The 22,403-nt window shown below is 40.4% G+C and overlaps 1 protein-coding gene across 2 annotated transcripts in view; it reads left to right on the forward strand.

Annotated features, from left to right (window-relative positions):
* The first annotated feature begins 4,970 nt into the window (after positions 1-4,970).
* Positions 4,971-22,403, forward strand: part of LOC101924626 (cadherin-7) — an 83,731-nt gene continuing 66,298 nt past the window's right edge. Inside the window, exons 1-2 of one of the 2 annotated variants that reach the window (XM_055800591.1) lie at positions 4,971-5,490; positions 14,343-14,749. In XM_055800591.1, the coding sequence (XP_055656566.1) occupies positions 14,540-14,749 (210 nt within the window). In that variant the 5' untranslated portion in view covers positions 4,971-5,490; positions 14,343-14,539. The remainder of the gene's footprint in view (positions 5,491-14,342; positions 14,750-22,403) is intronic. The other variant, XM_055800590.1, reaches the window with a different exon arrangement.

Consider the following 22,403-nt stretch of genomic DNA (forward strand, 5'->3'; position numbering starts at 1 on the left):
ATAATATGCCTTATCTCATTTCCTAGCTCTTGTTCTTAGCTTTTTTTTTTTTCTCCTCATGTTTTAAAAATAATCTTTTAATGCTTTTACTCCTAGCATCTTTCTTGGGCTGCTGCTGCTTTTTTTTTTTTTTTTTTTTTTTTTTTTTTTTTTTTTTCCTGCCTTCCCCTGTTGGTAATCCATACTTCTGCAGAGCGCTCAGTGCACTACACTGCCAGCTTTGTCCTGCCGTATTCCATCTCACTGCTGGCCAGCTTGGTACATCCACTTATAATATGATGAATAGCATCTGGAGCCTGGCCACACAGCCTACATTCTGGTCTTAGGGCTTTTTTAAGCCATCTATCCCTGCTTGTACAAATAGCCCATTCCTGTGTGGCCATAATGAAATTCTCCATTTCTCTTTTCAGTCTTCTGACAGCCTACTTGCCATTTGCCACCATCTTCTTGTGAGATTTTCAAAATTCTTTCCATGCAGTTCTTTTTCAATTGATATTTCCTGGTGCTGTTCTTACTGCTGTGTGACTAATAAATCACCAACAATAGCAGAATCTTTTTCTTTTAATTTTGGAGCCTCCTTATGATTAAAGAAGCCTGTTTTCTGTCTATTACCTTAGGCAATGGTAACTTCTTCTTACTTTTACAGTCACATTTCCTTAGATTAATGAGATTTACTTCTGAAGAAGAATACCATTCTTGCAAATATATCAGTGTCCCAAATTTGCCAGTATATGTGGGCCAAATATGTTACCAAACGATCATGGAAACTCAAAAGAAGATAAAGAGGAACCAGAGAGGAACAGGTTGAGCCATGATGGTAATATTGAATTGATAAGGTAACACTTCCTAAATGGAGTGGGTGGTTGTGGTTACATAAAGAGACCTCATAAATTCCCCAACTGAATCACCACTGTTGTTACTTGCTACAATTTAGTTCACGTTTATCTTTTTAGTTGTCGTATGTTTAGAGGTTATTCTACAAATTATCTGCTAAAGAACAGGTTGCTGAATTTTGGGGGTTATTAGGTAGGTCCCCATAATTACTGTGGCCCCACAGGGGCTGGGAAAAAAGACTGGAATATAGACAACAATGTAATTGTCTCCAAAAATAAGTTTAAATAGGGAATTAAGTCATAACTAAGAGGACACAGAAAAGCAAAGACATTCCTGTGTTGAGTATCTTGTTAAAGGCGGTGAGTGTCTTCAATTTCAATAAGCCTTTTGTTTTTCCTTCTGCTATTTGTAGAAATGAGAACAAAAGAATACTGAAGACAAGCAATGCTCAGTTCTAGATTTGAATCAGAGCTAGTGTAACCACAACAATAGATAATGATTTCCCATGTGATACAAAAGGTGAAAAATTCACATCAGAATTATAGCCACCTGTAAATAATGTCCTGGACAGCAGAAGTCCTTACCTAAGAGTCATTTATAGAGGTGTAAGTACTTGTACAGGGCAACCATGTGCTAATGGTATTAAGAAGTGTTTTTCTTTAAAAAAAGATCTTAAACTGCAAGGTCTCCTACTTGTCTCATGAAAGCCTAATATCACATATACATTTTTAGGAAAAGTAAGGAAAAGTTAGCATTCTGCCTATGAGAGCAATACATTCTCATACTGAAGGAACTCTGCAAGCTGTTGCTGAGTGCATAATGGAAGTTATTTCTGCCCACACAGTCAGTGAGTTACCAGCATCCAGGTAGCAGTTAATAGACATTGCTTTTGTTCAGAATGTATATTATGAATGTACAGGTAGAAATGCTAAAGTTGAGAGACTGTCAGTAGCTCAGAGGACTAATGACAACTATAAAACTTCTCCATTTTCTGTCTCAGGTCAAAATCCTCCCTAAGCAGTGGCCATCAAAGCTGTCATTGTCTAAGGACCATTTGAGAGCATGTTTCAGAGTAGGTTTGGCGGTCCTAAATCTGCCTATGGATCCACTATACAGAACAGCAACACAACTCATACTGTGAAAAGGCACCTTTGACACTTTCAGAAGTGAAAAGATGGGAAAGGTGCCAGTACCAATATATCTTTGGTGCCTGCAGTCAGTCTTTACGGGGCCTACCTAAGAGACAGTCTAGCATTGTTCGTTTTTACAAACCGTAGAATTCCTCCAGAAGCTGTACACCCGTACATTTCAAGATGACTAAATGTACTACAAAACATATAAGAAAGAAATACAACAACACTGTAAGTATGGATTAGAGCCAAAATGATCCAGTCAGTGTATTGGAATGGACTGACTCACTGGCAAAAACTCACAATCAAGACAGTCAAGAATAAATTTTATTAAAAATATATACATTTGCTTATGTTACTAAAAATGGTAGCTTGCCAAAAGTGACTAAGAATAATTGCTTCTTTATATTTTATTCTGCGTGTGTAATGAAATTAAATTGGTCTGCTTAGTCACACTTCTTGCTTGGAGTCACTTGGCTGTTTTGCTCCCATGAAAATCAAAAGGTTTAATAAATTTTATTTTGATATGGCAGCATAAGTATTTAGAAAAATAATCTGACAAAAATATCTATCCTGTTTTCAACATAGTAAAAATAAGTTCAAATGTTTTCACAAACATATAGTTTAATGAAAGGTCTTGCTTGAGAGAATATAGAACTTTGGAACATCCTTGAGAGAAGTCTGCTAAGGTAGTAAGAACATCATGAAATACTCTGCGAAGGACTACGCATGAAAGCTTTTTAATTGGGTGATAATTGGCTATTCCAATTCTCCATTAGTAATATCTGGATCAGAATCAAAATTAATGAGAAAGAACCCTTCCTTTATAAAGATTTTCAGTGATTGTAAAACTATTTAGTCTCTATTTTGAACCTGAAGAGCAAAGAAAAAAATTCAAGATGTTAAGTAAGGTTTATGAAGCTAGCAACCCCTTGTAGATTCTTTTTTTTTGTATCAACTTATTCCCAAACAATGATTTTTTTCTCTCTCTTTTTAAACTGTTCTATTTTCACCATTGAAGTCATAGCTACTGAATTAAGTAGGAAAAGATAAGGTTTCCAAGTACTGGGTACATCTCAGAATGAAAAAAGATAAAGAAGAGGTGTTTGTGATATTTAGTGATGAAAAAAGATAATCTGTCCTTGAACCTTGTCCTCTAAGGATCAGTGCAAAGAGACTTTTTTGTCTTTTTTTGTCTATTTTTTTTTTTTTAATGAACTTGTGAAAGATGAATTAGGGATTGGGGGAAGGAGTACAAAGGAAAGAAGAATCCTTAATTACAATGTTAAGCAACTGTGTGCAATCATGTTTCAGGATTTTCTTGCCTGAATAAATCTTATTAAGTTGTAACCATGCACTCAGGCACTCCATAACTTGGAGAATGAAGATAGCTTCTAGTTGTTCTCTTTAAACCACTTCTCCAGTTCACAAATGCCATGATGCTGAATTGTCTCTCCCTGATTAGAAGGGTGACATTGGAAGTCACGTGTCCGAAAACGAAGCTTAAAGACAAGGAACACATAGCAGTTACCTATTACATTTATTAAAATACCCATGCATGTTTGCATTTGTGTATGCAAAGGCTACAAACAAACACAAGAAATTAAAATTATTTAAAAAAAAATCCTTCATGATCTAAAGCAATTATTTTGTAGGGTTTTTTTTTAAGTGACTTTATCTTTACATTATTATGGTTGACATCACACTTCACAGTATAATGTATAATAGGAATGAAAATTAATTATAAATGCACATGATTAGTTTGTTCATATTGTGTTGGGAATGCTTTTCCAGTAAAGTTATAAATCAAAAGACATTGGCCAAGGCTCATTTCTTACCCTTGCCCTTGGTACGATCCATTGTTCTAAAAACAGTAAGTGTTAAAAATATTTTTGCCTGTGGAAAATGTCAGTTCAGCAGCTCCGCCAACACTTGGAACCTCTGCCTGCTTTTTTTGCAGGAGGCGTCCTGACTCCTGGCCGATCACGTTTCAGCCGCAGGTCTGTTTCATTCCGCAGACCCGGAAGGCTTCAGCAGTGCTGAAATGAGGCAGAAAGTTTGCGCTGCCGCTGTCCCAACCGCGCGGCGCCCCAGCACCGCAGGTACTGACCTCCCCCAGCGGCTGGCGCGGGCGGCCGGGCTGCGGGGCTCTGCGGGGCTCTGCGGGGCTCTGCGAGCTCTGCGGGGCTCTGCGGGGCTCTGCGGGCGCTGCCCGGCACCAGCCCCGCCGGACACCGCGCCTGCTCCGCCGGCGGCGCGCACAGCCCCTCCGGGGGCACGGTCCCTCTCCCCACCATTCATTCTATGAAAGCACTTGGTTTATTTTTTCAATGTATCATTTTTTCATCCTTTCCGCCCACCTCACGCACACACCCCCACCCCCGCCCTCCGGTTTAAACAGGGGGCGGGTAGGAGGGACGGCAGCGCTAGGGAGGGCAGGAGGCAGCCGGGGGCTCGGGGGTTCAGGTCTCCCGTCCAGGTGGGCGGCAGGTCCGTGCCTTGCCCCGGCAGAGCCGCGCCGCGGCCCCGGGACCCGGAGAGGGGACCCCCGCCCGGCCCGCTCGCTGCCCCGCGGCCCCCGGCTGGCCCCCGCCGCCCCGGGGAGGGGGCCGGGGCAGGAGGGGTGGGTTTTGCAAGTGGAAGCAGAGCAGGCTGGGGAAACAAGGCAAAACTGGAAAGCAGGGACCCCGAAAGTTCGGATTAGTTTGGCGACTTTGTCTTCACGCCTCGGGAGCTCAATTGATCGCGGCTTGGGTGGGGTGGGGGGTGGGTGGGAATAAAAACAATACATTCTTAAACTCTCTCCTTCAGCTCCGCGTTTCAAATGCAAATGGAGAGATAGATTGCTTCCCGCCCCACTCCCTAGCCCGGCTCCCAATTCTTATCCAAAGGACTCCATCTGTGTATCCTGTCAAGGAGGAGGAGGAGGAGAAGGAGGAGGAGGAGGAGGAGGAGGAGGAGGAGGAGGAGGTGGAGAGGCGGGGAGGGCAGTGGGGCCGGGCGGTCTGCTTGCTCCCTGGATCCCTTTTCAATAGCCACCGCTGGGTCTTCGGGAGGTACAAAGAGACCCGGTGCCCCCTCCGAGCGCCCTCGGACGGAGCTGGCAGCCGGCTCCGGTCGCCGAGCGGCGATATCCCCTGCCCAGAGCAGCATCCCCACCTCCTCTGCCTTCTTCCCTCCCTCCCCGCTCCTTCCCTCCCTCCTCTTCCTCCTCCTCCCGCAGCCACGATCCGCATCCAGTCGGAGCTGGGCTTGGCACCGGCACCCACTTCTCCCGCCGTGTGCCCAGCGGCTGGCCGCGCCGTACCGTGCGGTGGAGGAGGAGCGGAGCGGCGGCGGCGATCCTGTCTCCGCGGGTGCGGGAGAGTGCGCGGGCGGGCACGCAGCCCCCATGCCAGGAAGGCGCCCCGCCGCCCGCCGCCCGGCCCCCGCCTGGGAGCATCCCGCCAGCGCTTCACAGAGCCACCGCCGGCCCTTGGGATTAAAATACTCATTGAGCTGGGCAGCCGAGGGAGAGGGGCAGCAGGTAAGTGCCGGCTGCACCTGTGCCTTTCCTCGCATCCCTCTCCCTCTGCCCCTCCCGCGCAGGCAGCGGGAGAGCGGAGTTGTTGCGGGAAGGGCTGTGCGCGGTCCGTCTCCCCGCCCCGGCCCCCGAGGTGCTCCCGCGCGGCTGCGGGGCCGCGGCTCTGCGGCGGCAGCGGGGCGGCGCGGCCGCGGGCGCAGCGGTAAGTTTCGTTTTCCCCGGGGCCGGGGCCGGGGCCGGGGGAGCCGGTGCCGCCCGGGCAGCGCGGCTGGGAACGGCTGCCGGGGCGCCGGCACCAGACGTGGCAGGGAAACCGTGGGAAGAGCGAGCGCTGATGCTGTACGCGTGTGTGCACCTTCTGAAAAACGGGAGAACAATAGCATCCCCCTGACTCTTTGGAGAAGTCTCACAGACAAGCGGGGAGGTGGGGTGGGGGAAGGGAGGACCACAGACTTCTGCAAAATATCGGCAGCACTAAGTCCTGACTACCTCGGTCCTTATCTCGGTCCTTTCTGCCAAATCAAAGCGGCTGTCTTGCTTGATCTCAGAGTCCGGCGCTGATGCTACAGAGCAAAAGATTACCGAGGCCAGGAAATTTCCCAGAGTTATTTCCCAGAGCTTTCCTGCTGTTATGTCACGGATATTCTAGAGTTAGTAAATGTTGAAATGACGGGAGCTTATTTCTTTGATTAGTATTCAGCTGGTAAGGCTAGCTCTGCAGTGCTTGGCTGTCTGATACTGACCCTTCTTCCTCCGCCCCGTCCCCCCATCTGTCTACATATCCACGCACGGGCATGTCCTGGCTTCCTGTATAATAGGTTGTGTGCACTGTGATCTGGATCCTCAGACTTCTAGTTGCTAAATGGAGGAAAAGATACGCCCTTTTGAGAGAAGATTTAGCCTTTATTGCACTCATGCTTTCAAAAGGTGAGGTAGTTCAGGTGAGCCAGGGTTCTGCAAACACCCCGGCAAATCAAGGGATTTGGGGAGGGATGGGAGACAGACACTAGTGAACCATTCTGATTCTGGGAACTGAAATGTTGATACTTTAATCTTTTCTCATTGCAAGGATAAAATCTTGTGTTCTGATAGATAACTTCTCAAGTCAAAGCAGAGACTTGAAAGGGCAGTGTATACTTTATAGTCTCTCTAACAAGACATAGTGCCTTGCCATTTTTCGGCTAAAATATAGATGATTGTACAGCTTTGCAGAAAATAAATCTCTTTTCCAGGACAAATAAGTAAACTCTTAAGGATGCCAGTTTCTGAAACAGTCTCTTCTTGACAGTGATGTGAGACTTTACTTTTCTACCCTTATCATATTTACTAATTGTCCCTCTGTTATATTATTTGAAGTTTGCAGGGAATTGTTACTGGTGAAAAGGTAGATACTTTGTTTTTGAAAAAAGATAGGTCTGCATAATCTCGGATGAAGAGTTATACGGCTGGGCAATAGCATGAAAGTTGCGTTAAATAAATTAAGTTTGCTTAAAATATATTTTCTGAAGGTACAACAGGTCAACAGATAAGGATCAGCAGGGAAATTATGCTGATTGCTCTTAGCAATACTGTAACAGCTTTGAAGATGCAAAAGTAAAGTGAGGGCATTTAGAAATAATACAACTGTGCCTCATTAGAGCTACTTCATTGCAGCGGGTGGAGAAAAAAAGAACAAAAACCCACTAAACAAATTCAGCAGAACTACCTAGGGACCAAATGTGACATCCTGTTTAAAGTCCTTGTACACACTTTTCCAGCTCTCCAGCCCGCAACTACCAGGGGATCTAATCTAGACACACTTCTTTTTTAGGGTCATGAAGGCTAAGTAAGATTTAAAAAACCAACTGCAATGAAATCCACAGCAAGGGGAGAAAAGTAAAGGAGCTAAAGCTAACTCCGACAACTTTTAGTGTTAAGTATGTGAAACATCTTGGATTTGAGTACTCAATATAGATTAAGAACTACTTGGAATATTAGGGAAATATCAAAGGTAATAATGTGAGCTACCGTCTCATGTTAGAAGTGTGTGTCATTTAATGTGAATACAAATACAAAGTTCAGCAATGTAGACCATTTTCTTGCAAAAAGCCATTAAATATTGCAGTTTTAATCAGAGAGCATTTCACCCTTATAATGGGAGACTTTACTGTAATTAAAGGCTGATGCAGGTCATTAGAATTGCGTTGAGTCAGATGACATCCTCACAACTCTCTTAAGTCTACTTATATTGATTTAATAACAAAGCAGTCTTGATTATTTGCTATTGATTTAATAGCAAAGCATTCTTGTACTTCCATATAAAAGGGTAATTTGTACAATTGTATAACTGCAGATTATCCATGAATTATCTGATGAGAAGAATGGATATAGCATCCATGCAGGTTTTCGCCTATCCTTTATATGTATAATTGTGTGTGTGTGCATGTTGTGTCCATTTTTTTCTATGTGTCTCCAGCAGACTTGACTGATGAAAACCATTATTAATGCAAAGCCTTAGGTTGTTCTGTTCTAAGTTAAAGTTTCACTTTGGTATAAACCTGGCTGAGCTTTTTGTCAAAGGTATTCAGCTCACAAATTGACTACAATGTGCAATGAAAATAGAAAATACATTAAATTTCAAATGGTTTTCAGATGAATATGCTGTTTGGGGAGTCCATCTTAGTGACAAATTGGCTAGTAAGTTTCTGTGTATGTTTTTGGGTATTGGCTTCAGTATCTGATGTGTTCAGTGGTTCTTCATTGAAGGCCTATCCTGAGACGTTCAGTTTCCTTTAGTTTATCATGTACATTATTTTTTCATGTATGTTTTCATGCTACTACTGGATATTGTTTTGTTGTGGCAATAAAAATCATTAAATCCTAGCTGAGGAAGGGTGCATAAAATAGATGATGGTTACTTCTGTTCTGCCTGTCAAACCAAGCTCAACTCTAAGCAGCAATACAGGAGTGCCTCCTCTGGGAATTCAGCAGTTCTGCAAGAAAGTCATCCTTAGGTATTATGTGAAGTTCCTCAGCTTAAATGAGGCTGCAGAAATTGAGCTTGTTGCAATTTAAATATTTGACTTGATTGGTCACAGATATACAAATACTGCTAGCCTTTCTTTTCAATAACCGATCAAATTAACATAATCCTTTTCAGCAATTTAGATCTATAAAGTGTACCGTAACAAGGTGAAAAACCAACGAAGTACCTTCGCGTGGAGAAAATTATATTTTAAAAAACCGCAATTGTTTCTTCTGTTAATTTTTCTTGGGGGGAAAAAAGAAACCTACCAACAACCCAAACAACTTAGCACTCCAGCCACATACAATCTTATGATCAACCGCAGAACAGTATGAAAGACCAAAAGCTGTTGCCTGGTTTTCTTTATGCATTTTTTGAAGCCATATCATTTACTGAAGTGTGCCTAGCATTTTCCTGTTGTTTCATCAGGTCCTTTCACCTGAGTCAGAGGGTATTTAAGACAGTTTAGTGTAACATTAGCCATATGTTTGGAGCAGTGATAGTTTTTTACTTGATAACCAGATGCAGACTGCCGGATGTGCACTACATTTACAGATCTCCCATGTGAATATTTAGGCCAGTTAGTGGCAAGAGGCTGTGGTCTGTAGTTGTAATGTCATCAGCACAGGGAGTTAATAGGTTTCATCATACTGCCTTCACTTACAGAGCGTCATTTCATGGAAGGGTCCCCACCTCACTTGTACCATGGCACCATCCTTTTTACTTTTTTTTTTCCTTTCTTTCCCTGAACAAAGTGATAACCAGACATTGCAATCTACACCATAATTAGTCATATAATCTTCTCTAAACCCTTTCTTTTAAGGATCACATCGTTCCCATGCCAGTGAAGGATATCCTTCATATCCTAGATATCCTGTGATATCTAGGGTGTGTGTGACATAGAGGAGCTGCAGGGTCATAACAAAGGAACAAAATTCCATAAAAAGGAATTTTCTCTGCCACAGAAAGTGACACCCTTTCCAATAGGTAAAATTGAGTTTCAAAGCAGAAATATTTCATTGAGGTTAGTTCAGCTGGGGCTGTCAAGGGGCTCACCTGCTGATTCCACTGTGTTTAAGGGATCATGGTTCAAGATCAAGTGGCAACAGTCACCCTCAGAATTATCTCAACATGCAAGGTCTTATTTTATTGAATGACTAAAGCAGAGAAAAAACCCAGGCCCCAAACACAGGATAACTGTGCACTATTGACCAAGCTAAAATAAGATTTACCAGCAAATGTCTGGGCTGCACTTTCGGAGACACTGAGGTCCAGGTTTACACAGTAAATTTTGCAATAATATAAAAAAATTGAAGCAATCTGATGAGACAATGATGCGGGTGGTAAGAGGGAAGCAATAGGAGTGGAAAACTCTTCAGTTATACCTTCAATGAATGCTTTGCACTGTCAGCAAGATTTCAAAATAGAGAAATGTAATCCAGACTGGTGGAGTTTAGTAATGGAAAAGGTTTTGGATTTCTACTTCTTCCTGAAGAATTTTGCACATTGGAAAGACATTGGGATAATATATGGTGAAGGACAAAATTTCCTGTGTGTGTTGAAGAGTTTGACAGGGAAATGACATGGTTCATAGATTAAGCTGGCACTGTGACACTGGTAGCAACGCGTGAGTGGAAGTCTGCAGGAATTTGCACTTTGGCTGCAAAGGTGAGGTTGTATGAAGATGATCCCAAAAGCCTTCAGCAGACTGCCCTAAAAGGCTGGGGAAATCTCAGGGGTGGGGAAAGAGGGCTTCCATGAGGGTATCTAGGAAACTGAAGACATGTTTTGTCCCTATCTACTGGTGGTGCTCACTGCTACATGCAAACAGTAAGGATTAGTCTCGATGTGTTGTTTTAGACATTATGAAGCAAAATATTCAGAGATTTTCAGTGGGTGTAAATTACCCTTAATTGCTTGCAGTGAGGGGAACTATTCCTTAAAGCTGAGGATCTTATTCATGATCTGAATGGTTTCAACAAATCAAGATTGCCCTTCAGAGACAGTGCATAATAGTGCCTTTTTGACACCAGCAGATTGTTTTGGTGGAGTAGTAACATTTTTCAGGTTAGTAATGTTCACCAGAACACTTCTGCTACTAGACTGTGGCTTAAATATAGTTCAATTTCTATACAACAGATGGGAGAAAATATAAGTTTTAGCATATATATTGAATTATTTTTTATTTTTTATTATTTTTTCAAATGTATAATCTTCTCTCTGATGTTTTATATATCAACTATCTATTTAAGAACACAAACATGAAAGATTAAATTAGATATTTAGTGGACATTTTTTACGGGTTTGCTTTTTTTTAATTTTTTTTTACTCATAATTGTTCACATAGCATGTTGCTGCTCTGGTAAGACATACTATATGCACAGTTCAGATCACATAACGTACTCTTAATTACACACCAATTTTTGTATTTTATGCATTTCATATTAGTGATTGTCAGGACTATATGCAAGGTAAATAGGGAGTACAAGTTTAGATGTGAATGGTAGAGCCTAGTACTTTTAATATACCAGTAGACAAATTAATTTCATTTTTAAAGCCTAAATTACCTTTTATGTAGGCAAAGCATGAATAAGGAGACATAACTGCATTTTGCCCCAATTTGAGGAGGGGAGTAGCATTTTGAAGATCCAGAAACAAGATGTAAAGGTGCACTTGTGTCCTAAGGTAATTAATTACATCAATTACAATTGAAAATATTTCTCACTTCTCTGTACTCCAAGTCCTGTTTGTGCACAAAGTGATACCATTTTATAAAAGAATATCTTTAAAAACAAAATACAAAATGGTTGCAGGTCAATTTTGCCTTCTCTTCACACTCAAGCCTGTAAACGGAGATGACAGAGAAGGCACTGGAATCAGAACACTGCATGCCCTCAATCGCTGTCAGTGCTAGTCATATTCACCGCTGCAAGTGCAGCCCTGAACACTGAAGTTATACCTTGATGAGGAAAAAAGAAGACCCCATCACCTTTTGGTTTTCAGTTTTATGAATGCCGTGATGTTGATTATGTGGTCTTGTGGACTTCATACTTAGGGACTTTGTAGAACAGGTGACAGTGAAGTGTTAGTTATGCTTGGACAGAAATACAATATTTCATTTTTTTAATAAAAAATCCATAAAATATGTATATGCATATCTATATCAGTAAGAAAGGTAATTAAATGCAATTTAATAAATAAATATTCCCAGAACAGAGAAGATTTTAAAACACCAGACACTTTTACTTCTGCTTTAGGAAGTATCACACTCAAAAGGCAATGTGCTGAAAGAACTATAAATAAAAACCTAAAAAAAAACCAGCTCTAAGAGGAATAGGAAGACTTACCCTGAAGAAGGGGAGGAAGGGAAGGAAGAGTGTTTCAGAGCAGAAAGTGCTTCCACAAAGCTGAATAAAAAGAATTGGAATTCTGGAGACTGTGTGGTGAAAGTGTTTGAGAATGAGTAAATGACAACAATTTTTTTTTTCCAGGGGGTGTGAGTACTCTGCTTTTCATCAGATTGTGCTGTCTAGCATATGGACTGTTTTTCAGTTGGTATTTTGGGTGCGTTTTTCTCTTCTGTGCTGTGGTGTGTGGCTGGGGACCATGACACTCCATATGGTGGCTTTCATATTTTCCTGCAGGTGTAAAAGAAAGGATATAAGAGAACACTGTTCAAGCTAAAGGTTAGAGCAACTCTAGGTTTGAAATGTCTGTTCAGAGCAAGAAGAAGACATTTCAAACTGCTTAGTGGAGACTCTAACATATTGTAAATGTTTTACTGACATTTCTTAAGCAAATCCATTTCGTATTTTTATCTGTTAAATAACAATCTGCTGCGTCTTTGAAATAAACTGACAGTTTATCAATATCAGATGTCTTTAACATGGTGTAACTTAGACACAGAGAGGGAAAGTAAAGGGTGCATAAACAGCCTCTACTACAAACAATGCTTATGTGAACTGAGAGGTAGGAAGTGAACACAGAATCAAGGCAGCACAGCTACTCTCCTTAACACTCATGGCAGACCTCTCAGTAATTACTATGTCATATGGTCATGATTTACCCAAAGGGCCAGATCAAAACTGAGCTATGACTAGTTGGGATTAGTCATTTTAAACTATGCTCTGCTAGCGAGCATGACACCTGTGTGTTAATCCCACTGCAAAAATAATCTTGGTATATGTAGGAGAGATGTCTTTTATAACCGTAATATCACATTTTGGAAATTAGGGTCTTTAGGTAAGCTATTGCTTGTTGTCTTTGTTTTGCCTGTAGGGAGACAGTGGATTTTCACATATGGAAGCTTTCAAATTGCTGCTGCTTAGCAAACACGCTCAGTGGGTTTGTGGTTTATCCCACCAGTCTCTAAGCAAAGCCTTTCTGGTGCAGGGCAGTACCACAGAAGGGATTATGATAAAAAGGCTTTAAATACAGTCTGTAATCAGAAGAGCTTTTTATTTGTTTCATGTTTCTGCCCTCTAGGTACCTTTGGCGGTGCGATGCATAGGCATTCTGCAGCTAAAAGGGCCTGACATACTGAAAACAGCAGAGATCACATTTCACTCCATTTTAATTGTAGTGGGTAGGGATATAATGATAATCTATCTAGAGCATTTAATGTGTATGTGACTTAATGTCTAGCCTTTTTAGTTTCATTAAACATAGAAAGGATGAAATCTTTCTTCCACAGCTTTCTAAGTAGCAGTGGTTCACTCCAAGTGAATGCCTTGTTGCCTGTTTTAATTTCATCCTCATTTTCACCTTGTGTTTGGCACTTCTGAAATACTTCTCATCTCCCTTGTTGCTCACTCTTGCTTATTTCAGAGCAAGCATTGCTTACCTGGGGTTAATGCAGGTGATTCCCCTGAAAGATAAAGCTATGTTTGGTTCTGCCTGACAGAACTTATACTTTTAAAAAACATTGCACTAAGCCTACATTGTCATTTGGCCAGAGAAGGCTCGGAATTGTAAAACACAGAAAAAACATTGAATGTTTGGGTTTTTGTTTTTTTTTTTATTGATTGGCATTTTTTAAGTGAGTTGAGTTCTACCGGTTATTAAATGATCAAAATTTCAAAATCAAAACATACCAGATGCACAAAAAGATAAAAATTCTATGTGTTAGTGCTGAAAAATCATTAAATCAAGGTTTCATTGAAAACACAAAATTACATTATACTCTGATCTTTCTGAACATAATTGTGTATTGATATATGAACTAGTCTAACATGCTTCTTACTGTGCCTGATATTTGCTTTAGAAATGTAGTAAAAATTAATTGGGAGACTCTGAGTGCTTTTAACAGGTCAGGTTCAGATAAGAACAAACCATAACATCTGGTGTACCGTGACTAAGAATCAATCACATTGTTCCGATTCATCTTATACTCCTTTATTTTACTTTTCAGTTATATAGAGGAGAGTTAAGCTAACATATGTCCTTGCCATTAATATAACTTCCTGCCTGTAGCTGGTTTGGGATTATACCATTGTAATGGCAAGTAAAGCAGACTAGCAGACAGAGGAGGAAAAATCAAACCAAGTAATTGTAAATAGCTACAGTTGTTTTCATTATTTTAAAGAAAAAAAAAAAATAAGCATTTGTACTGGGGAAACTGGTGTGTTAAGAGAAGAGTCACAAGTAAACTTTATAGCTATGCAGACGTATCAGCAGTAGTAATGCCATCCAAACAGTGTGCTCTAAAGTCTGAGACTTATGTAAACTCAAATGTGTTGCTGACAAGAAAAATCATAAATAAATATTTTTGATGCATTATGTGAAAGCTGCAAAAAATTTGCATTCTGAGAAAAAAGTTCTGACAACTGTTCTTGTTTTTTTTCCTGGATAGGTACCTGTTACACCATCTCTTTGGTGAAGGCTATTCAGCAGTGGTGACTTCTTCCAATCGACCACTCCACAAATTATTATCTCTGGATTCCCAGCTGACACCCTTCTGGAGGCTAGAGCTACCAAGACAACAGGAATTGTGCCCACCCTTGTCAAGGTTTTTTCTTTCACAGGGGAAAAAGAAAAAAAAAAAAAAAGATGAAGTTGGGCAAAGTGGAGTTCTGCCATTTTCTGCAGATACTAGCTCTTTTCCTGTGTCTTTCTGGGATGAATCAAGCAGAGCTCTCAAGGTCCAGGTCAAAGCCTTACATTCAATCAGGGAGGACAAGAACCAAACGCAGCTGGGTGTGGAATCAATTCTTTGTGCTGGAAGAATACATGGGTACAGACCCACTCTATGTAGGAAAGGTAGGGGATTTAAACAAACTTTGTAGGGTGGAGATGCTTGCTTTTTGATGTGTTTATATAGTGCAACCTGAGAACAGTAATTCTCTCAGCATGGTTGACTTAAGCTAGGTTGGGACAAGCTTTCAGTTTGAAAAAACCCCAAAGTTTAGCACTTCAGAAGAGCAACACATTACATTCCTGATTCCTCTTGCAATTTTCATTAAGAAGTCTACTAGCTATGCTTCTCTAAAGGAGTATGATAATGAAATTGTTCTACCACCATTGATTGAAAGAATATATTTTATTATGAATATCAGATGTATTTTCTACATAAGAATAGAGGAATTTGATGATGAATATTCTTTTTTAAGAGCTAACAGCTAATCCCCAAAAATAAAAGTTCTGTGTTATGTTTTTGCTCCCTAAAGAACAGCACTACTGAAGGCAAGACAGAAAGAATCAGGTGTCTGGGGGTGTGACAAGTGAAAACGGGGGAATGTCTGTATTACTGCTTTGGTTTGACATGGCCTGGCTAGCAGATCGGCACCTTGGGGACCTCACTGTCTCCCGTGCATAGCACAGCCTTGTGGCTTTACCTTCCCTCTGATGGGCACCAGGCCAGTACAGAGCAAGCCCTTACATCAGGGCATCCCAAATGGCTTGTTCTGAGCGCCTGCCGCTGCACGTGGAGCACACTGAGCACAGCTGTGAATCCAGGCCTTAGCTCATTTACTGCCTTGCACTGGGGGGTAATATGCTTCCTTAAGTAATTATGACGTGGAAAATAACCCACCTAAACAAAAAAACTTCTTGTGCTTCTGTTAATTTTATGTGTAAACATCTTGTTGAAAGAAAACTCCATTTTTCTATATAATATCAGAATCAATAAATGGAGTTTCTCATTCAAATATAGCAAATGCGTAGAAAACCAGGGAGTGACTGCTTTTGACAAAATGGCATGCTTACAGAAAAGGAAGTACTTTGAAATCCTCTGCTTCAAATAGATGAGTGCAATGAATTTAATCTTACTTAATACATCCTACTGAGACAAAAGCCTTGATGTTTGTGTTAACACACTTAAGCGTTTAGAATTTAATCATGCCAACTGAATAATCAAGTTAAATGGGGAACTGCTCTCACGATTACAGCTATGGTGTGTTTAGGTGCTTTTCTGAACTGGGTCTGGTACTTTGCACAATTGAGCCCTTAAGAAAGATGTGCTAGAATCAGAAATATCATCTCATATTTCAGTGGTCCTGAAAGCTTTTGTTAAGTTTTAGGTTATGTAGTAGTTTCCATTCTGATGCCATGCAGCTCCTGTTTGGCTTTGGGGTTTGTGTTTTAGGCAAATTTGTTCTCAGGTTGGAGCTTCTTTTGTGCCTCTGGAAAATGGCATATTTGGCATTCTTGCCCACTGATAAAAAATGGCTTACAAATTAGAATTTCTTTCCTGGCAAATAAGCATCTTTAAATACTCAACTGAAGACTGGTTTTGACCTGTACCAATTCTCATATACATTCAATTGCTGTATTATGGCCAAAGGTGCTGCAGAAGTGCTAGAGCACATGTTATTTGCATATATGTGGTTATTTTTAGCTTCACAGTCTGCTCTTTCCTGTCCTTTACAGGAGTCCCAGCATTCATAAGCAGACATCTTCTGAAAAACAAACCTTTTTTATTGAAACAGTCTGTGTCCAGCCTGCTTTTGTATCAGCAGTATGAATTGTTGGCTCAGGAGCTCAAACTTGTACAAGCAATTCATTTTATAGGAAAAGCAGATAAAAATTGGTACTTGCAAAAGGAAGCCCATCTTCCTGGAAACAGAGTCCTTGCTGTTAGGTGTTAGATAAGACATGCCCAGTTCCTAACCTTCTCACTAGAGAGGCTTTTTACTCTGTGGTTCCTGAGGTGCAATCATGACTGAAGCTGTATTCACATGCAGGGGAGCAAAAAGGTGAAGAAACAGTTTTCTTTCTGTATGTTAACATATTATGTGTAGCACCACCCTGGAGTGAGCACCAGTTGCCTTCCTCCCTCTTTTTCAGGCAGGTAGGTACTAAGAATACTGAGATTTGGATAGGAAGGTTGGTTTTTTTGTTGTGCTTTTTGCTGGTGGTGGTGGTGGTGGTGTTTTTGGGGGGGTTCTTTCGGGGTTTTGGGTTTTTTTTTTTGTGGATTTTTTTTTTCTTTTTTTTTTTTTTTTTTCTTTTTCCTTTCCCCTTGGTGCTGAAGCTACAGCAAGGAAAGAGCTGGCTTAACTCACTTCTCTCATCAAGTGAAGTGGAAGCAGCAACCAGACTCTGCCTCATGTTCTGCAGAGTGCTTTGCTCCTGGGGAGTTCAGTCCTGCACTGCCTTACATTCAGGATGCTTTGCAGGGTGCCAATCTAACTGCACATCCAGGAGTGAGGAACCTTCCTCCAGATTTTAAGTGCTGTGAGATAAAAATGTCTCAGAAACACTCAGGCAAATGGAGATGCAATAAGGAATATTTTGTCCTCACCAGTTCTACAAAGCCTAGGCAGTTCTGGTTGAAAGGCAGCATTCAGGGAAGGTTAGGGTTCCACAGCAAATCATTCAAGAGTCATGATATATCATGATACCAATGATGATGATATCAATGATGATATATCAATGATAGATCAAATAACAATTCCATGTTCAGCATTGTTGTGGTTTAACCCCAGCTGGTAGCTAAGCCCCACACAGCCACTCGCTCGCTCCCCTCCAAGGTGGGATGGGGGAGAGAATTGGAAGGGTAAAAGTGAGAAAATTCATGGGTTGAGATAAAGACAGTTTAATAGATAAAGCAAAAGCCACACATGGAAACAAAGGAAAACAAAGAATTAGTTCAGTGGTTCCCATGGGCAGGCAGGTGTTCAGCCATCCTCAGGAAAGCAGGGCTCCATCACGCTTAACAGTTGCTTGGGAAGACAAACACTGTAACTCCAAACATCCCCCCAACCCCCACCCCCCCCACCCCCTTACTTCTTCCCCCAGCTTTATAGCTGACCATGCCATCATATGGTATGGGACATCCCTTTGGTCAGTTGGGGCCAGCTGTCCCAGCTGTGCCCCCTCCCAGCCTCTTGTGCCCCCCCAGCCTGCTCACTGGTGGGGTGGGGTGAGGAGCAGAAAAGCCCCTGGCTCTGGGTAAGCACTGCTCAGCAATAACTAAAACAACCCTAGATTATAAATATTGTTTCCAGCACAAATCCCAAACATAGCAGCATACTAGCTATTGCAAATAAAATTAACTCTCTCCCAGCCAAAACCAGCCCAAGTATTAACTCTGTCCTCCTGGGTGTGCATTCTGACACCATAATTACATGATCAAGCAGGGTAAAATCCTATTCCTTTTAAATAATGTAACAGGATTCCTATTCACCTCAGTAAGCTGAGTCTTTCACTTAAAATAATTTTTCATTGTTCTCATGTTTGTTTAACAAGACTTCATATCCCTACCTGAGATATATTACATCCTTCCTTCTTGCATGCTTGACATCTACTTATTGGCAGAATGAGTTTTGTTTTGTTTTGCTTTTTAAAATATTCATTTTCTTAAGGCGGCAGGGTCCTGTTTCTCATGTCACTCAGGAGAAACCTCTGGAGGACTTCCATTAGTTTTACACTAACAGGAGTCAAAGGTGACTGAGGTTTTCTGCCTTTTTTTTTTTTTTTTTTTTTTTTTTTTTAATATAGGTCTTTCCTCTCCATGGTATGAATTTTAATCATCTCAGATTCAATCCTGAGTAATTCTGAATGCCTCTTGGGAGGTGCTTAACAAGTAATCAGATTGTGGACTGAACCATATACAATTTCTTTCTGTCCGTCAGCATAGCATATGTTATATTCACTTAAAGGGCTGAATCATTTAACTGTTTAGCCCTTTTACCTGTTCAGGTAGGCACTGTTATCTTCCAGATATGCCGTGCCGGAGATGAGACAGTTAACTATGATGCTAATTTAGCTAGAAGCATAGGTGGCTTCTGTTTTCCAGAAAATGTTTACTATTGCTTGGTAATCTGTTTTGTGAAATTCCTTACTCTGTATTTTCCATATAAATGACTTTAATGGAATCTATTTGGGCATAAAAATAATAGTACAGAACAGTTTTAAATGATTCATTGCACAAACGCCTAAAATTAGGAAAAAGTGGATGCTATTATATTGAATATTTGAAAAGCTGAATACAATCTTGTAATTAAAGTCTATATAGGTACACATTGGCAAAAAAAGGTGCAATTTAAAATGTTGATGATATCTTTTCAGGTTTTGTTATATAACTGTCAGACACCTTGTGTCTGAAAACTGTCAGCGTTTTTCTTGTTTTTGTTTTATTTTTAAATTATTTTTATATGTTCTGCTGCAAGAGCGTCATCTCCTCAAAAGCACTACAATGACAAAAAGTCTCAGCCAGTAAAACTTTTATTTTTCTTATTTAAAAAATAAAAATAAAAAAATTAAGAAGCACAAATAAACCTGAAGAAGTGAAATAAAGCTGTGAACTCCATGTGAGATGCTGATTAATGGCTGGCTTCACTGTTTTCTTTTGGATCTAAACCAAAACTCCTTTTCCAATGGCTCTAAATTTAATTATAGTTAAAGACAGGGACAGTTTCAAGCTTTCAGCACAAACCCAAGAAGTTAATATGTAGCTTTGAGAAACTCACTGGTACATCTCAAAAATAACACGTGGATTTGGTAAAGGTGCCCTGCATGTAGTTGTTATTCATAATGTATGGGGAAGGAAAGCATGAATCCTAACCTCCATTGTCTAGATGGTAAAATCACAAAAAAAAAGAATGAGTGGACTAAAAGCACATAGTTTGTTAGAGCTCACAGTCAATGCCTTCCAATGCCATTTTACCTGCCTCTTTGTTTGTCTTCTATTTTAAGTTAAAAAGGCTTGTTGGATTCAGTTTTCAAAGATGGACCAAAGTGCATAAAAGCGAATATTTACATTATTATTTTCTGGGTTAGCACAAAATAAATGAAGCTTAGAAAATAATGCAATGAACCTAAAAATTTCCTAGAAAACTGATGCATTTAAGAGAATTTACAGGTTCACGCCAAGGCAGAGTGGGGAAGGGTTTTCCAAGCAGCAAAATACGAAGAAGTGTATGTCATTGTCAGCATAGACAGTGGGTTATTTTTTCCAGCCTCATTATTTTGGAAGAAAAGAGGTTTTTTGTGTCTGTTTTCTGTTTTTTTCAAAGGTGTTGATGAATGTGTCAACAGGGTGACAGAATTATTCACATATGATATTTATCTGTGGTGTGACCTTATATCAAGCCATACACATGTAGTCAGAGGTAGGGATATTTTTCTGGATCATAGCCTGACTTTTTCAGATGCAGCTGAAGACTTTTTGACTGACTTGGGTAATAAGTGTCTTTGCTAAAATACTTTAAGGGAGTAAGTACTGTGGAAGTGCAAGCCACTCATTCAAACTCAGACTGATATGTGGGAATATCAGCTGCTGAGAAACTGAGGGAACTTCACCTGTGATGAAAGACCTGAGGATCTCTGAATAGAAATTAATCTAAATAGCTTTTCATCTCTCTAGTAACTACACTACAGCAGTTTTATGACACTTTGGGAAACGGGGTGGAGATGGGGTGAAATCAGAAAGGCTAAATGTAGGTAGAAGGCTTGGCTGCCTCACGTGCAGATAACAGAGCAGGAGATGGGTCGGATGAAATTCCCTGGAAGTGTCTGTCCCTCCCACTACATCTGGAGGCAACTCATGGGGATCTGCACTCCCTGCCCAGCCTCAGCCTGGGGTCTTGATCCATCTATTGTGTTTCTCTCCAAGTACTTTTAGGGACAAAAAAAATATATATCTATACAAACCAACTATTTTTCATCTGTCATTGTGGACACTATGCAGAAAATAAAGATGGCATAATAACTCAGAGAGAAACTTCCCCTTTGATATATTTTTTGTTCCTTTTCTATTTATGTTATCTTTACTTGTAGCATATTTTTTGAGGCACCATTGTTCTATATACTCCCAAAAGAAAATTTATGAAAGTGCAAAAGCAGATCTGGTGTATTTCTGATATTTATCCATCTCAGGAACTCTGTGGTTCTGTGCTGTGAAAAATTGATAATGGTTGACCTTTGAAGTAAAATGGGACATGCCATTCCTGTCAATGCTTTTTCTACCACAAGTGCTGCAAATGAAACAAATTAACACAAAATATAGTCAAGTCCTGCTTAATGCTTTGTGGATTGAATAAGTATTGGTGAAAGGATGCTTCAGCTGTACAGCAGTGGCATGAATTTACCGTCTCAGCTTGTATCATGCAGTCACTAGTAGCACACATTTTTCTTCACTGGATAGTCACTGTGGGCTTTGTGTTATTCCATGCTTTTCTTTATTTGGATTACCCTGAATAACTGAGAACTGACTGACAATCTGAATGCTTCCTACTTAGCAGGCAGGGCTAAAGTGTCTCCAGGGAGAATGGTGAGATTAAGGCCCACAGGAAGAATTATCCAAAGGGATAATCTAAAATCTACTGCATTTTCCTGGTTGATTTCATTAGCCTGCACAGCTATAGTGTAATTTCCTCTTTCCCTCTTTATAGGAAGTCATCTTCTCACATAGCTGAACAGATACAGAAATGGGGTTTATGCCAAGGATTTAAAGTGATGACAATTTCACATGCTCAAGCACTGAAAGACAATTTGTGTGTAATTTCATTATTAGAAGTGATAACAGAGTTGAGAGACTTATGGTTGGATACCAAACCAGAACATGCAGCTTTTTGATCTTTTAGTATAATATAAAACATTGATCCTTAACATGTGCCATTATAGAAGATGAAGGTTAGTGAAGGTGATGACAACATCTGTAAATTAAGTAGCCTTCATCGCAGCTTTTTATTCAATGGCACAGCCATGTTATTTACATAATCCTGTAATACCAGTTCTGTATTTCAGTAGACTAATAGGCTCTACCTGCAGTGCTCTGCTCTGAATTTCTTTTGGGCATTATTTAAAACTATGTTTTATGGGTCTCTGACAAAATAGAAAAGCAAGAGTAAAAGCTAATTTTGCAACTATATGTAGATGAAAGTCTCCCGTGTGCTTGGCTGGTTATCAGAAAATGCCTTCTTTTCATGAGAGCATGAGATTTACTGTTCCGATGTCAGTCAGGCTCATGCTGCTTCAGCTGACTTTTTTTTAGCCATGTTCTAACATTCCTTCTCCTTTTCATCTGCTGAATTTGTTTTCAGTCCTCTAGTTCATGCTGTTGGCTGTCATCAACATCTAGTTTTACCTCTGTCCTCTAGTCTCACAGTTGTGTATTAATGATGTTGGAAACGCAGTGCTGTAAAACTAGGGCTACCAAGAACTGTGAGTATTTGCATTATTCTAAGGCTAAGAAAGTCCAGTCATGAACCAAATTCCCACTGTGCTAGGCACAGTGCAAGCAAACACAACCCCTGCCCTGAGGCAGTGGTCTCATAATAGGCAATAGCAGATTAAGAAGAAACATCAGAATCCAGAGAAATACAGAAATGTCAGTCAACATCCCGAAAATAGCTTGAGAACAAGAGCTCACTACTGTTCTTTGCTATGAAGATAGAATATTATTTGTTCTGAAGACAAGAATCATGCAACATTTTTTAACATTATGAAGAGATATCAGGGAGTTCTTTCC

Source organism: Falco peregrinus, chromosome 3, assembly GCF_023634155.1.
Source record: "Falco peregrinus isolate bFalPer1 chromosome 3, bFalPer1.pri, whole genome shotgun sequence".
In the NCBI taxonomy this organism is placed as follows: Eukaryota; Metazoa; Chordata; class Aves; order Falconiformes; family Falconidae; genus Falco; species Falco peregrinus.